A 13,565-nucleotide genomic window follows, 5' to 3' on the forward strand; every position below is an offset into this window, starting at 1 on the left:
ATTTTCATAATGATTTGATGATGACAAATAAGTCATAACAAGCCCATTCTATCCAACGAATAGCATTAATTAAAATATGGGATAACATTTTAATTACCACAAATAACTTGTGTATTCGAGTATTTAATTCTAAGTCATTTGAAAGGATCCTACTCTTTGAAAATCATGTATATCTTTCAATCAACTCCATGAAGAAATTTATGATGAACCCAAGTCATGATTAATATTTGAAAAATTCATCAATCATTTCTCGCAATAAGTTTAATATTGTTGAAGAGAATTGGCTATTGGATAGTCTTCATCATAAATTTGTATGCATTTGTGCTGTGTGTTTGTGTCCCCACCCCCAACCAAATCATGTGTATATCAATGGACGGAAACTTTTAACTAAAATGCATCAACAATTTGTGGTTTTAAGAATTGCATGCTTACTCGCTTATTGCAGCACAAAAGATTACTGCAGTAACACCTTCAAACAGATGAATCCACTTCCTCCGCTCGTTTCTCTGGCCTCCGACATCAAAAAGCCTATAAACTTCCCCACTTTTTTTACTTTCTCCAACAGGGCTGAAAAACATTTTTAAACAGTAAATTAGTAGAAAATACTTCAAAGAAATAAGAGAGATTTAATACTTGACGTATCCAAGTAGACTGGCAAACTTGCATAGAAGATTGGATTGTAACAAGTGAACACAATAATTTAGAAGTTAGAATCATTGGTAAATAGGAACATCCATATGAACCTAAAGACGTGGAAGACAAAACTGTCAACAGTATGATCAAATCGCATAGCCAATTGGTTGGTGATCAAATTGATTTAATAAATCAAAATATAAATCAGTAAAAAAAAACCTGATAATTTTAGAAGGGATAAGATGGAAAAAATTTTGGAGTGGCTCATTTGTCCCTGCAATTGGTGCTGCCGCCCATCACATCTCACTTAATCTTCATGCAAGTGTCCGAAACCTAGCTTTCCTTTGATCTCCATATGATAACGTTCTAGGGCTAATAGAGGTGTTTGAGAAGCAGATTTAATAGGGAAATGGTTGTGGACTGGCAAGGGCAAGAGAATATGGGTGGTCGACAGCTGTCCAGGCTGAAAAACAACAAAGAGAACTCCAAAACGATGAATATAGATGGCGAGGAGGTTCACCACCTATTTACACAAGCTATAGACACACCACTTGCAACAGAAAGATAATACAATACTTCTTAAGGTAGAAAATAGATATTACAATCTCCAACAAACACAAAATCAAGTAAAATTCTCCCTAAACCAAAAAAATAAGAGCATATAAATAGCTCCTTAATAGGAGATAACCTAATTAAAAAATAGAGAAACAAAAAATAAATCAATGTGAAAAAATATTCTAAAAATTAGAAGTCGACACTCATGTACTCAATCCTAAGATCGTTGGCATGTAAGGTTTCACGGAATTGCGAAATCCCATTATTTCAAAATCGAAACTTGGTCGGTATGCTAATCCCACGGCACAAGATCTCAATTGCGCGTATTGCAAAATCCTACACCGTGGGAGTTTCGCTCGCACTATTCAATCGTTAGCTCCCGCATCATTCTCCCCTGATAATAGGAGCTTTGCCTTCTTCCTAAGAAACTCAAGAATCGATCCACCATCATCATAACATATTCATTGTTTTGCTATGTCTGACGCAACTCCACTGCAAAATATAATGCTCACATCCATCTATGAATGGTATGCATTTTGCATTAATAAAAAAGTCAAAAAGTTACAAAAAGAGCTATAAAAGCTAAACAAAAGACGTAGTGTGGTTGGCATCAGCCACTGAAAAAATCGGTCACAATTGTGATATGCTCACATTCATCTAAGACAACTCTAAAACATGTGTCCTTCCAAAGTCTTTCTGCTAGAATAAAGTCGTTCATTTTTTATATAACCAAAGCTAAAATGACAAATAGACGAAATTCATAGAAATTAAGTCTCGAATCATTAAATATGTAATTGGCCTCTTCCACTCTTCGAACTCGGTTGGGCTCATCTGATAAACAAGTCTATCTAGAGAAATCAACCCTAAAATAATTCCATGACATACTAAACCACCATCAATGGTAGCCACTTAGATGGAAAACTATCAATCAAAACATATGGCGACTCCTTCAATGAGGGCTGACCCCTTTTTGGTCTTGGTTCCTCGGACTCACTACCTTCTAAGACAACTAATATTAGCTCTGCTAAAATCTCTCTCATGGGCTCAGATCATCATTTGCAAGCTTATATTCTTCTTTGACATCTTCATTTTCTCTTATTTCACTTGCTCATTTCAAATGTTTTTTGTTCAATAAAATATATCATTCCCCTATTTGGTTAATATGATGCAATGTGCCACAAATCATGGCACTTCAAGCTCTTCTTAACTGAGACAGATTTGGGAGTGTTAGCGGTCTCCACTTTTTCTTCACTCTAAATTGGTTTCTCTTCAAGCGGGGTCGGCTTGGGTGATCCACTAGGTATACTCTTACAATCTTATTCAACAGTTGAACCCTGCTTGAAGAGTGGTGTGGACTTGATATTGTTGTGTTATTTTCCACCTTCAAGTCAAAGATCTGGACATCCTGTAATTTCCCATAAGACTATAATTGTGCCAAATTGATAATGAACGGTCTCCATCTCCCAAGATATCGAACTATGTCATTATTCTCAAGCTCCATTTGCTCACACTTCAACATAAGCTGCTTGAACTCGTACTCCTCTACTGAGACAACTTGTTGCAAAAGGTTAAGTCTAAAAAACATGTCTTGTCTGTAATGTGTTTGTAGTGGTTGCACTACGTCACTTTTTCATCTGAGACCAAATAGTGGTTGTCTTTTCTCGCATATTGTCCTAGGCACTTCAAATTCCCCCACCACAACCAAGCATTATTTCATAACTTAATAGTAGCTAGCATGACCCTTCTGTCAGGTGAAATATTCTTGTACTCAAAGGCCAGTTCAACTTTCTGAAGCCACTCGATGAACTTGTCTGAATACATAAGACCGTCAAAAATCAGCAAATCTATCTTCACTCTAACATCTTAGTTTCTTCTCTGATATTTCATGCCAAAACATCAGGAAATTGGTTCTTTGTCGCAAGAAACTAGTTGGTGGAAAGAATTCACTTCCTCTCGATGTAACTAGTCACCTTTATGGCTATCAGTGGCATCTCCAGGTTGTCTCCTCTCAAAGGAGGTAAGCCTTTGTCACAATTAGAGAATTTCATGGTGCATATTCTCCATCGTAAATTTGTTGACACCTCTTTAAGAATTTCTCTTTAGTGGCATGGTATCTCTTTATCCAATTTTGGCTAAAAATTAAATTATGGTTTATGGTTAGTTTAGATTTTGGGCTAGGAATTGCAATAATAATGGTTTGGGCATGGTGCAGCTTTTCTTTTTCTTTTTTTTTTATGGGTCAAAGGTTGTATGGAATTTTTTTATTGGGAGCAAGGAAGGCAATCCCTAAAATTTTAGGGTTTGTCAGCTCGGATATCAGATCATATCATTCGAGAGCTCCTAGAAGATAATTAAGGAAGCAGAATTAGTAAGGAGGTGGTTGTGGAATAGCAAGGGAATAAGAATATTGGAGGTCGACAACATTTGGAAGGGAATAAGCGTTCTTCGGAGGTTGTCCCGACTGAAAGTATTAAAGAGAACTCTAAAACGACGATGTACGTATGGCGAGGAGGCTCACCACCTATTCCTATACAAGCTACAAACACACCCCTTGAAAAATGACGATGCTACAGTACCCTTAAGTTAGAAAACAGATATTACAATCTCCAAAAAACACCAAATCAAGCAAGTCTCCCTAAACAAGCAAAATAACAACATATAAAAAGTGCACTAATAACAAGTAAGCTAACCAGAAATTAGAAAAATAGGAAAGAAATAAAAAAACAAAATATATACTAAACATTCGAAGTCAGGACTCATGTATTCAATTTTGTGATCGTTGGTGTGTCCGATTTCACGAAATTGCAAAATCCTGTTATTTCGAAATCGAAACTTGGTCGACCAACTAGTCCCACAAATGCAGTATCTCAATTATGTGTATTCCACTCCTGCTACTCTGTCACTAGCTCTCGCATCACCGTCTGTCTTCCAGACTTGACAGTTCCCCTTCAGACACATAAGAGATGGTATGGTTATGAATGTATATGTGGAGGCATAGAGATTTGAGAGGATTCATTCCCTGTCCCTTGCACTTTCTATACCCAGATCCACTTCACCTATCTTAGAATAATATCGATAATAAATACATAAGAAATGATTTGAAATCCTTACCAACAAAGGTATGTGATAGGAACCAAAGGAGTTTTCAGAGAGATCAGAGGCTACCAAATATTTTATTTCAATATCATCAAGCAACAAAACTCAAAAAAGAGCCTATAATTCATCAAGGTAGTGATCTCTCCCAAACCCTAACTCTAACATTAGAAAGGTAAGCGACCTTTCCCAAACCCTAACCCTAAGAATCAAAACAAAAATCTCATAAAATACCTAACCTAAGTATAAAAACCCTATTTATATCACACGATAATAGCTTATAAAAGAACTAAATTACGCTTAAGCGTCATTTTACCATTACTCCCCTCTCAGAAAGACATGTCCACAAGTTGGAAAAAAGAAAATTGTAGTCAGATCACGTCGAATGTGTCTCACTCGTAAACTAATTTGAGCCTAACTCTCGCAGTCAACACTTAGTGAAATAAGTGACGTGTTTTTTACATTGCATAAGAATTGTGTCTGATCCATACCCTAAAAGATCCGTCTCTACAATAAAAGTTTGGTTAAAATTAAGTAACACAAGCACTAGTACACTCGTCATGGTCATCTTCAACTTCTAAAAAGTATGGGATCCCCATCAACGGCCACATTATTGAATTGCAACACTCCACTAACTTTCGATAGTATCATGTAAGTCCCAGGAATCCTCTCAAGCCCTTCACAATCTTAAGTAGTGGCCACTCTAATATAGTTGGCACCTTCGATGGATCTCCTGACACCAAAATCTTGCACAAATGAGGGTCGCCGCAAAGCACCACCATTTTGTCTCCCTCCGAATGCTCTGCAGTATCAAAATCAATTCCTTCCACACTTATGCTCTTTACCACCTATCTGGTCCCTATCATTACTCTTGAATCGCATTCTGTCTGGAAAGCTGTCACAGCAAAAGATACTGGCGCAATTGGATGCAGCCCTATGTCGGGGTCCCACCACTATGGTTCCCTATTCAAGGTCAAATTCTTCGAAGTGATCTTCTCCGGCCTTGAATTGCATGCCATTCCTTTCTTCCTGCCACCACTGTTTCCAACCCTCCATATGTCGTGTCATTCCCCTACCAACTCATTTACGCAATCCAGCTTGATTATGTTCAGTCCAGCCATTCATATTTCATGTTATCCCTTCCAAGTGTTGTTGCCTGAATTCGCTCCCGACTCCTTTCGCGCTTCAAGATCTGCCTAAGGCGACGACATTGTCATGATGCCACACAAATCCTTCATATTGCTACCGCTCGCATCTGCTCGATACGTCGTCGATCAATTCCGCGATGGCCAGCAACAAATTTGTGTGAGACTCTACTATCTTTTTCTATCATTTCTTCCAAGGGTCGTGAATGTCCCCTATGTACAAGAAATGCTCCTCCATTTCAAATCTAATTTGAGTCACCACTTTCTCTAATTTCATCGCCAGAGAGTCTACTTTCTTGCTTGTTACTCCCATAAAGGTTTTAAATCACGAAGGTAAAACTCTTGTACGTCATGATTCGGTGGTTGGCTTCTCAGCTAGCGGGAATCGTGCTATTAGGTCGAGAATGCTTGTGTATGTACCCACGATCCCGTAAAAACCATGATTTTATTGCAAACAGTGATTCTTTCGTCCTCCCTATGGACTATGATCCTTCTTAACTTTCACTAGGTCAAACCACAACTCTCTCTACGCCGCTATCCAATCTGTGATGAAATCAAATCCCATCAACTTCCCATAATCAAGGATTTGTGACATAGTTGGCAAAGGAGCGATGAAATTGCAATCTTCTAGTAATCAATCGTGATCCCGTGAGATTACTAACAAATAGATGTTGGGAAGCCCTACGGAATCGTGACTTGCAGAGTCTTCGTCTACGTCCTTTCATCACAGATCGGATTACAGATTCTGGAAAGCGATGTTAGATCGTGAAATCAATATAGACGAAGACTCAAGACAACAACCCTATAGCATACATAATCCTAATCATAATTATTTATACCCCACAAAGAATAACAAATAAAAGGAAAAAATTATTCTTAGGTGCCAGTCTAACAATATGTTAATGTTGTGAAGAAATCAGATTTTTAATGGGAATGAGTTCAAATTCAGCAAAGAGAATGGGGATGAAGTTGCCAATAGGTACAAAAGCCAGCCAGCTGGTTAGACAGCTCAGCCAATTCTTGCAGTCCTATGAGATAGTTTTTACAAATAAACAAGCCATTGGATCTATGGTTCAACTGCATGAATAGAAAAAAGAGTCATTTGCATTCTAAGCATGAAATATTGGTTCGAGTCTCCAGAGGCATGATAATTGATGCATGTGTTATATCACAATAAATCATATGTCTAAATAAACAGCTCTGCTCAGACTATCACAATTCATTTCTAAGAAAACAATGCACAAATAGAAACCTGTCCAATTAGTATAAGCTGGCACCATGAAGAGAGCAACCAATAAAATGTTTTAAAAAACAAAACATCATTTCCGAAGAGACACTAAATGAAATAGCAGTAATTGCGGTATAGCTATCTTACATGAATATATGAATTGGATAACATAATATGCTCAAATTCCAAGCTAGAGTATACTTGAAAATTTGACATGGATTAATGAATACGATGGCAAAACTAAGAATATTAAACTTATAAAGAATGATCTATCACAAAGAACAAAAACATAAAATATGCATGAACAATGGAGAGATGAAGAATCAATTCTGCTTATAGAACTAGGATTACAGAAAGAGGCTACGAACAAAAAATAACATATTTTTATTTTGAAAAAATTGCCTGCTTGCCACCGAAATCAAGCTTACAGAATAACCACTCAAAACTTAAGAAAATAAAGAAATTAAAAAAAAAAAACTAACGAACTCAGGCATTTGTGTGTGCTACCACCAAACCATTATGAACTTGAAAAAAAAATATTGATTAAAATTTGATGGTAATGTTGTGAATTTTTAGACATAGATGGTAATTTTGTAAATAGCAAAACGGTTGATGTTACACAATCACAATTGTCTTTCTCTTTATAAAATGTTTTAGCTAAAAAGGCGTTAAAACAATACTCAATTATTAGGAATATATCGCAAACAAGAAACAACCGAGCCAACCAAGAGTAACTGAGAAAGGCATATAATAATGTGCTGCAAAGCAAATACATCAGTAAGTCTACTTCTACCTGAACTGGATGTCAGCAATACCAGTTGTCCGCACTCTGGCATAAAGAACATCCTCCTGTTAATCCAATAGATAAACAGCAAAAAAAAAACTCAGAAATATTTTTTTTTTCTGGCCCACAGGGAACTTCTAGTAATTGTACATTTTAGAATGAACCAAGAAAAAGGATTCAATTGGGTATCGAAAAATAACCATCATTGAAGAACACATGTCACACTCGATATTAAATGAAAAGTCAAATTTGAAGAAAAATTATAAAACCAAAATAGCTAATAGACAAAAGAATGGCTACACTGCAGAATGGTGATGGAAGAATGGAAGTTTAAGGACCTTAGTTGGAACATAATCCATTTCAGACAATCTTCCCAAATTGTCCATGAAATAAAGAGTACAGTCCGGTATTTGTAGAATATTTCCACGAGAATAAGTTTCCTGAAAATGAATGTGTAATCAACCATACAACTTCCAAACATTGTATAGAATAAAACAATTTCTGCACATTGCTACATCGCTGAAATAGGCGCTGTAGCAAAAATGAATCTATAAGATAACCAGAAATAAAGTTAAACATCGAATTAAGAAAGACCCCATACTATCTAAAAGACTCTACCTGAATGGCAGCATCATTCCATAGAGCTTCTATCTCCTTTGCAGTCTCCTTGGTCAAATCAGGATAGTCCAACTTGCTCCCAATTTCAGAAAGCTTTTCACCAATTTCCTGATCCAAGAGTATCACAGCTTTTGTCAACTAAGAAAAATAAGGAATTTCTTGGAATCAAAGGGATGTTGTAGACTTCTGAATAAGAATGACAGAAATAAGCTATTAGTTCCAATTTCCCCCTTTCAAATACAAAAAATTCTCACGCATTCTGCAGTAATTAGAATATAAACAAAACCATATGTGAATAAAATACTATATACCATCATTAAATGCCTCCTGCTTAAAGCAAAGTGTGAGGTTATGCACAGAAAGGTTGGGATGCAATCTTTGATGTTGATATAAAATAAAATTCATGGCTACTCTCATAGGGATGGACATTGCACTGTAAATATGTAGATACTAACCATGAAGCCACGGAGGAGTTACCCATGCAAGGACATCACATAAATATTCAAATTACGATACCTTAGGCTTTTAAAAGATAAAGTAGTTAAAAAGAACCTGAGAAAATAGTAAAATCTCCACCACCCGTGGGATGCATTCCCGAAGTATTTGTTGTGTCGTTTTATGTGATGGTGATGTTATTTTCAGTTTGTGAGTGTTGTAACCTTATTTCCCCATTAATAAAAGTTATTTTTGTGGTTTGGGTCTTTTTTTCTTTCGATATCATTCATATTTTTCAAATGTTAAATAAAAGAAATAAAGAAAATATAATGTATACATCTGCACATGTGGAGTCACTCACGGATGACACTAGTTGATGATGGAATGTACTCATGCACGTAAAATGAAAATAGAAATAGATACCTACCTTTTTGGTGGGTTTTTGAAAAATTTAAATGCATCATTTTAGCATTTTCTTTTAAAAATGAGATTTGAAATGCGTGCCTACCTTTTTGTTTGGGGATGGAATTTAGTCATGCATGTAACATGAAAATAGGAATGGATGTTAATTTTATAAAAAGTTAATTGTATAATTTTAGCACTTTCTTTTAGAAATGCAAGTTTCATATTTATCAAATTCTAAATAAAAAAGGAAAAAAATATATGATGTATAGATATCCATCTGTGGAGTCACCTCCAGATGATATTGATTTGGGATGCAATTTACTCATAAATGCAAAATAGAAATAGAAATGGATATCTACCTTTTTAGAGGGTTTTGAAAAATGTTCAATATATAATTTTGGTTTAGAATTAGACAGTGCTCTCATTGACTAATATTATAATTGGAATATATAATAGTGACAAGAAAATTATTTTTTAAATTGTCTCATTTTTATTGATTATAGGTTTTATATAAAAATTGTTAGAAGTTATTAGTATTGATTTATTTTCTTTCCAGCTATTTCCTATTTTATGTACTTCTTATTTTGTCTTTCATTTTATCTCTGAGTAATTATTATGAATTCATTAACTATAATCTTGGAGATATGGGTGTTATATACTTCCTATTTTTAGGAGTCATATAATATGTACTTATACCATCTTTCATATCAATAAAATCATTCCGTTGATATTTCAAAATTTACATGGTATCAGAGCCTAAAAAAAAAAAAGTTTAGCCTCCAACGAAGATCTCCTGCAGTTGGAAACTTTCTATTCCCTACAACTGACAATTTTTCCGTGCTAGCCCTAGCTGCCAGAACTCCTTCCTGCAAGAAATAGTTGTTGAAACTCCTCTTCCTGCAAGCCCTAGCCACTAAAACTCCTTCATGCAAGACTAGCAACCAAAACTCTCTCCCTGCGGTGCCCTAATCGATGGAATTCCTTCCCTTGCTAGCCACCAAAACTCCTCTCCTTACAAGCCCTAGCCCGCCAGAACTACTTCCTACAGTAACGAGCCACCGGAACACTCTCCTTGCAGATCCCTAACTATCAGAACTCCTCTCTCTGTAGCCATCAACATCGAAGCTCTTCCCATACCCTTCCTACATGCCCCAAATTCCCTGCTGGAGTGTAACGTGAACCCTTCCTACGGTCTTCCTTAGTGGAGATGCATTTTCCTGCAGTCTTCCTTCAAAAAACTTTTTATCTACAGGACTATAGTTGCAGGCCCGTAATGATGTATTTCCTTTCTATACTCTTTCGCATGAGACACGCCTTCTTCCCTGACTCTTCTCTTTATAAAATTTTTTTCTCTCTACGCTTCGTGGTATCAGGATCAGTAAACAAAACAGGAGCAGATTCGCAATCATTCTCAGTATCTTTAACTCCATTTTCATGAGCATGTTCTTCAATTTCATTAATTGGAAAATTAGAATCAGTTTCAAATATGTTCTCCATGTTGGTGATTCTCCTTTTGTTTATTATGCTTCTCATCGTTCTCAGATCCTACAGAGCACTTTTCCTCTTTCCCCTTTTTTTCTTTGATTCCCCATTACTTTTAGAATCAGTTTCAATGGGGATTGCGAAATCACAAGCCGTATCACTAATAGAAACATTATCTTGACCAACAGCATCAACGTTAGTTTCTTATCATGATTTATCTTCTTTTTGGAACTTCTACTCTCAACGGGGAAACAAAAGGGAAAATCATCTTCATCTTCACTTTCTTCTTTTGTACATTCTTCGTTCCTCACCACTATTTGTTTGGATTCGATTTGAGCTTCCTCGGAATCACTAATCTCCAGTGTCCTTTTTAGATGACTAAAGATACAAATTTTGTTTGTCATCATCTTCAATCTCGTTAATCACAACGCTGCTTTTGGGTCTTTCATAATCAATATAAATTGCAACATCAGTAATATCCTCCCCATAAGATTCAGTATCATCTCCATCCAAGCTAGGATAAAGAAGATGACTTCTTCATCCTCTTCAAACTCCAATTCCAAATGGCAATTTTCAGATACATTGGGAATCAAATAGCTCAGTAAAATAAAGCTTTTGTTGTCGACATTGCGCTGCACAGTGCTCTCAGATGCAGATTTTCCATCACACAGTGTTGTCTGTGAGATGTGAAGCCTGCCACGGGAATGGTCAAAATCATGGTTATATGGTTTAGAAGGTTTGACTAAACTTCCCCATAAAGCCATCTTGCAAAGGAAAGATCCGATCCGACGATAGGGTTCTCTTACAGCAGGCACTCTTCTGGATCTTTTTCCTGCAGCAAACCCTCCTTCGGGGCTTCTTTCTTGTTGTAGACTCTCCTCTAGACCTATTTCTGCAACTGGCTCTCCTCAAGAGTGTTTTCCTGCAATAGAGCTACCTTCGAAGTTTTTCCTTTTTTTTTGCGGATCATTCCCTACCAGCTTTCCCTGTAGGTTGTCTACTTCCCTACAAACTTCCCACATCGACCTTCCGTCTACTTATAAAAACTGCAGTCAAAATCAACTGCAATCAACTAGAAGTATATCCTTAAATGTTGTTGGGGATGAAGAAACATAATAAACAAAAGGATTGACAAAAGAAGAGAAGTATCTTACTCGCCTATTATGTGATGATTTCAAATCCAAGTTGAACATAATTGACATCTATTCAACTTGAGGGGGAGTCTTAGAAGTTATTAGTATTGGTTTATTTCCATTCGGATTATATATTATTTTATATTAGAAGTTATTAACATTGATTTATTTCATTTCCGACTATTTCTATTTTATGTTTTTCCTTTTATCTCCAAGTAGTTATTAGGAATTGATTAGTTGTAAATTTGAAGATATGAGTGTTATGTTTTTACTATTTTAGAATTCATGTAACATGTATTTATACCCCCTTTCATATAAATAAAATTATCCAGCTAAATTCTCAAAACCTAAAAAAGTGTTATTAAAATGAAAATTTATTATAATTTAGAGATAATTTACCTTAGTAGTTTAACTTATACCTTTAGTAGTTAACATTTTTCAAGATAACCTGTTATAGAATAAATAGATCATAAGGAATATGTGTAGATATGTTGATGCGCTCGAAGAGATAAGAACAACATTTAATTTTTACTTTTCTTTTAGTTGTAAAAAGTTTAAATTTGAACGAACTATTGTAAATTAAAATTTAGTAAAACAGAATATGCTTTATGTTTTGGATGACCTTTGTTCAACAAATGAAAATGTTTAAATAGTTCTTCCGTCTAAGCATCCGTTCCTACCATAGTATTCCAAACTCATAGGTCAAGTCGTGATAACATCAAATCACTTATACTTTCTTCAATCTAACTAAATCTCAAAAATCTAACAATGAATTATCTCTCCCCCTAATTATTATACTTTTGCTGGTGATACTTGTTAATAAGGTTATGGTATTCACCATCTAAAAATTTTTATCCAACAATAACAAAGGCTTAGAGCACGAGATTAGTAGTGATTGGCTCTGCGTGAAAAAAACTCCCAAACAAAAAAATATTTGATAATTACTATCCATGACCTTTATGGGTATCAAAAAACGGTATTTCAAAGGCATTAAAGACTACAAAACTTATAAAGTAGTTAGAATTCAATCATAACCAAAAAGAACATGATCTAGAAATTTTAGCATTTTTTATTCATGAGGATCCATGCAAAAATGTAGAAGGTTCAGAATGACAATATTTCATATACAATATGTACAATAGGTTTATAGTGAGTAAAAAAATATAAAATCAAAGTCGAGCTAAATCAAAATTTTAATCAATCAGATTTATAGTACCTAAAATGGGATGCCACTAAACTCCACAAGTGTAAGAAATATACTTAGGCAAATGCTAAAGGACAGTTTTTGCTTGTGCATTTAGTTTTCAAATACTTTAATTATCAAAAAAAAGATAATCATAAAAATATTAAAAAAATAAAAGGTTAAACAACAGCTAGTGCGTTGAACCTGATTTAAGGTATTTTTAAATTTGTTGCCTTAAAGACAGCCTTTATCTATCTATTCATCTATCTACAAACACACACGCGCGTGCACACACACACGCACACACACACACACACGCACGCACACACAGATATATATATATATATATATATATATTGAAAGCCCAATGGCTAATATATTAAATAAAAAAGGGTACATAGATTTTGTGGAAGGTCTCAAACATGGCACTCGGCCCACACAATAATCATCAAATCAAATGGTTCCAAAAAAGAGAAAATACAACAAAATACATAAGAGATCTAAATAAAAAACTAAAAAGTGTCAAAATTAGAGTACCAGACAGCTGGAGAGCGACCCGATTTTGCCTTGCCTCTGCCTCTAACTCTAGGGAAGGAGTCAGCTAATAAATTGGTCATATGAGTATCATTGTCAGTAGTAACCAATGTATCATCCAATAGATTCCCTAGCTCGAGTCGTCCTCCGTTCTTTTTCTTCCTCCTCATTGTCGGCGTTTAAAAGGGGGGGAGTTACGTTTGGGGGTCGCCCGTAAGAAGCTGTCGGCCGCCGGAATTGAAATCCCGTCGCCCGCTTCGGAAGGACTTTTTAATTTACATATATATATATATATATAATTTTTAGAAAAATATGAAATCAAACTGACCTCATATTT

The 13,565-nt window shown here is 35.4% G+C and overlaps 1 protein-coding gene across 2 annotated transcripts in view; it reads right to left on the reverse strand.

Annotated features, from left to right (window-relative positions):
• Positions 1–13,565, reverse strand: part of LOC110038681 (guanine nucleotide-binding protein alpha-2 subunit) — a 56,906-nt gene that overhangs the window by 14,543 nt on the left and 28,798 nt on the right. For both annotated transcript variants that reach the window (XM_020743576.1, XM_020743575.1), the window contains exons 7-10: positions 8,057–8,164; positions 7,777–7,878; positions 7,448–7,503; positions 433–567 (exon numbers count right to left, since the gene is read on the reverse strand). In XM_020743576.1, coding sequence (XP_020599235.1) covers positions 433–567; positions 7,448–7,503; positions 7,777–7,878; positions 8,057–8,164 — 401 coding nt within the window. The remainder of the gene's footprint in view (positions 1–432; positions 568–7,447; positions 7,504–7,776; positions 7,879–8,056; positions 8,165–13,565) is intronic.

The sequence above is a fragment of the Phalaenopsis equestris genome, unplaced genomic scaffold (genome assembly GCF_001263595.1).
Source record: "Phalaenopsis equestris unplaced genomic scaffold, ASM126359v1 Scaffold233490, whole genome shotgun sequence".
In the NCBI taxonomy this organism is placed as follows: domain Eukaryota; kingdom Viridiplantae; phylum Streptophyta; class Magnoliopsida; order Asparagales; family Orchidaceae; genus Phalaenopsis; species Phalaenopsis equestris.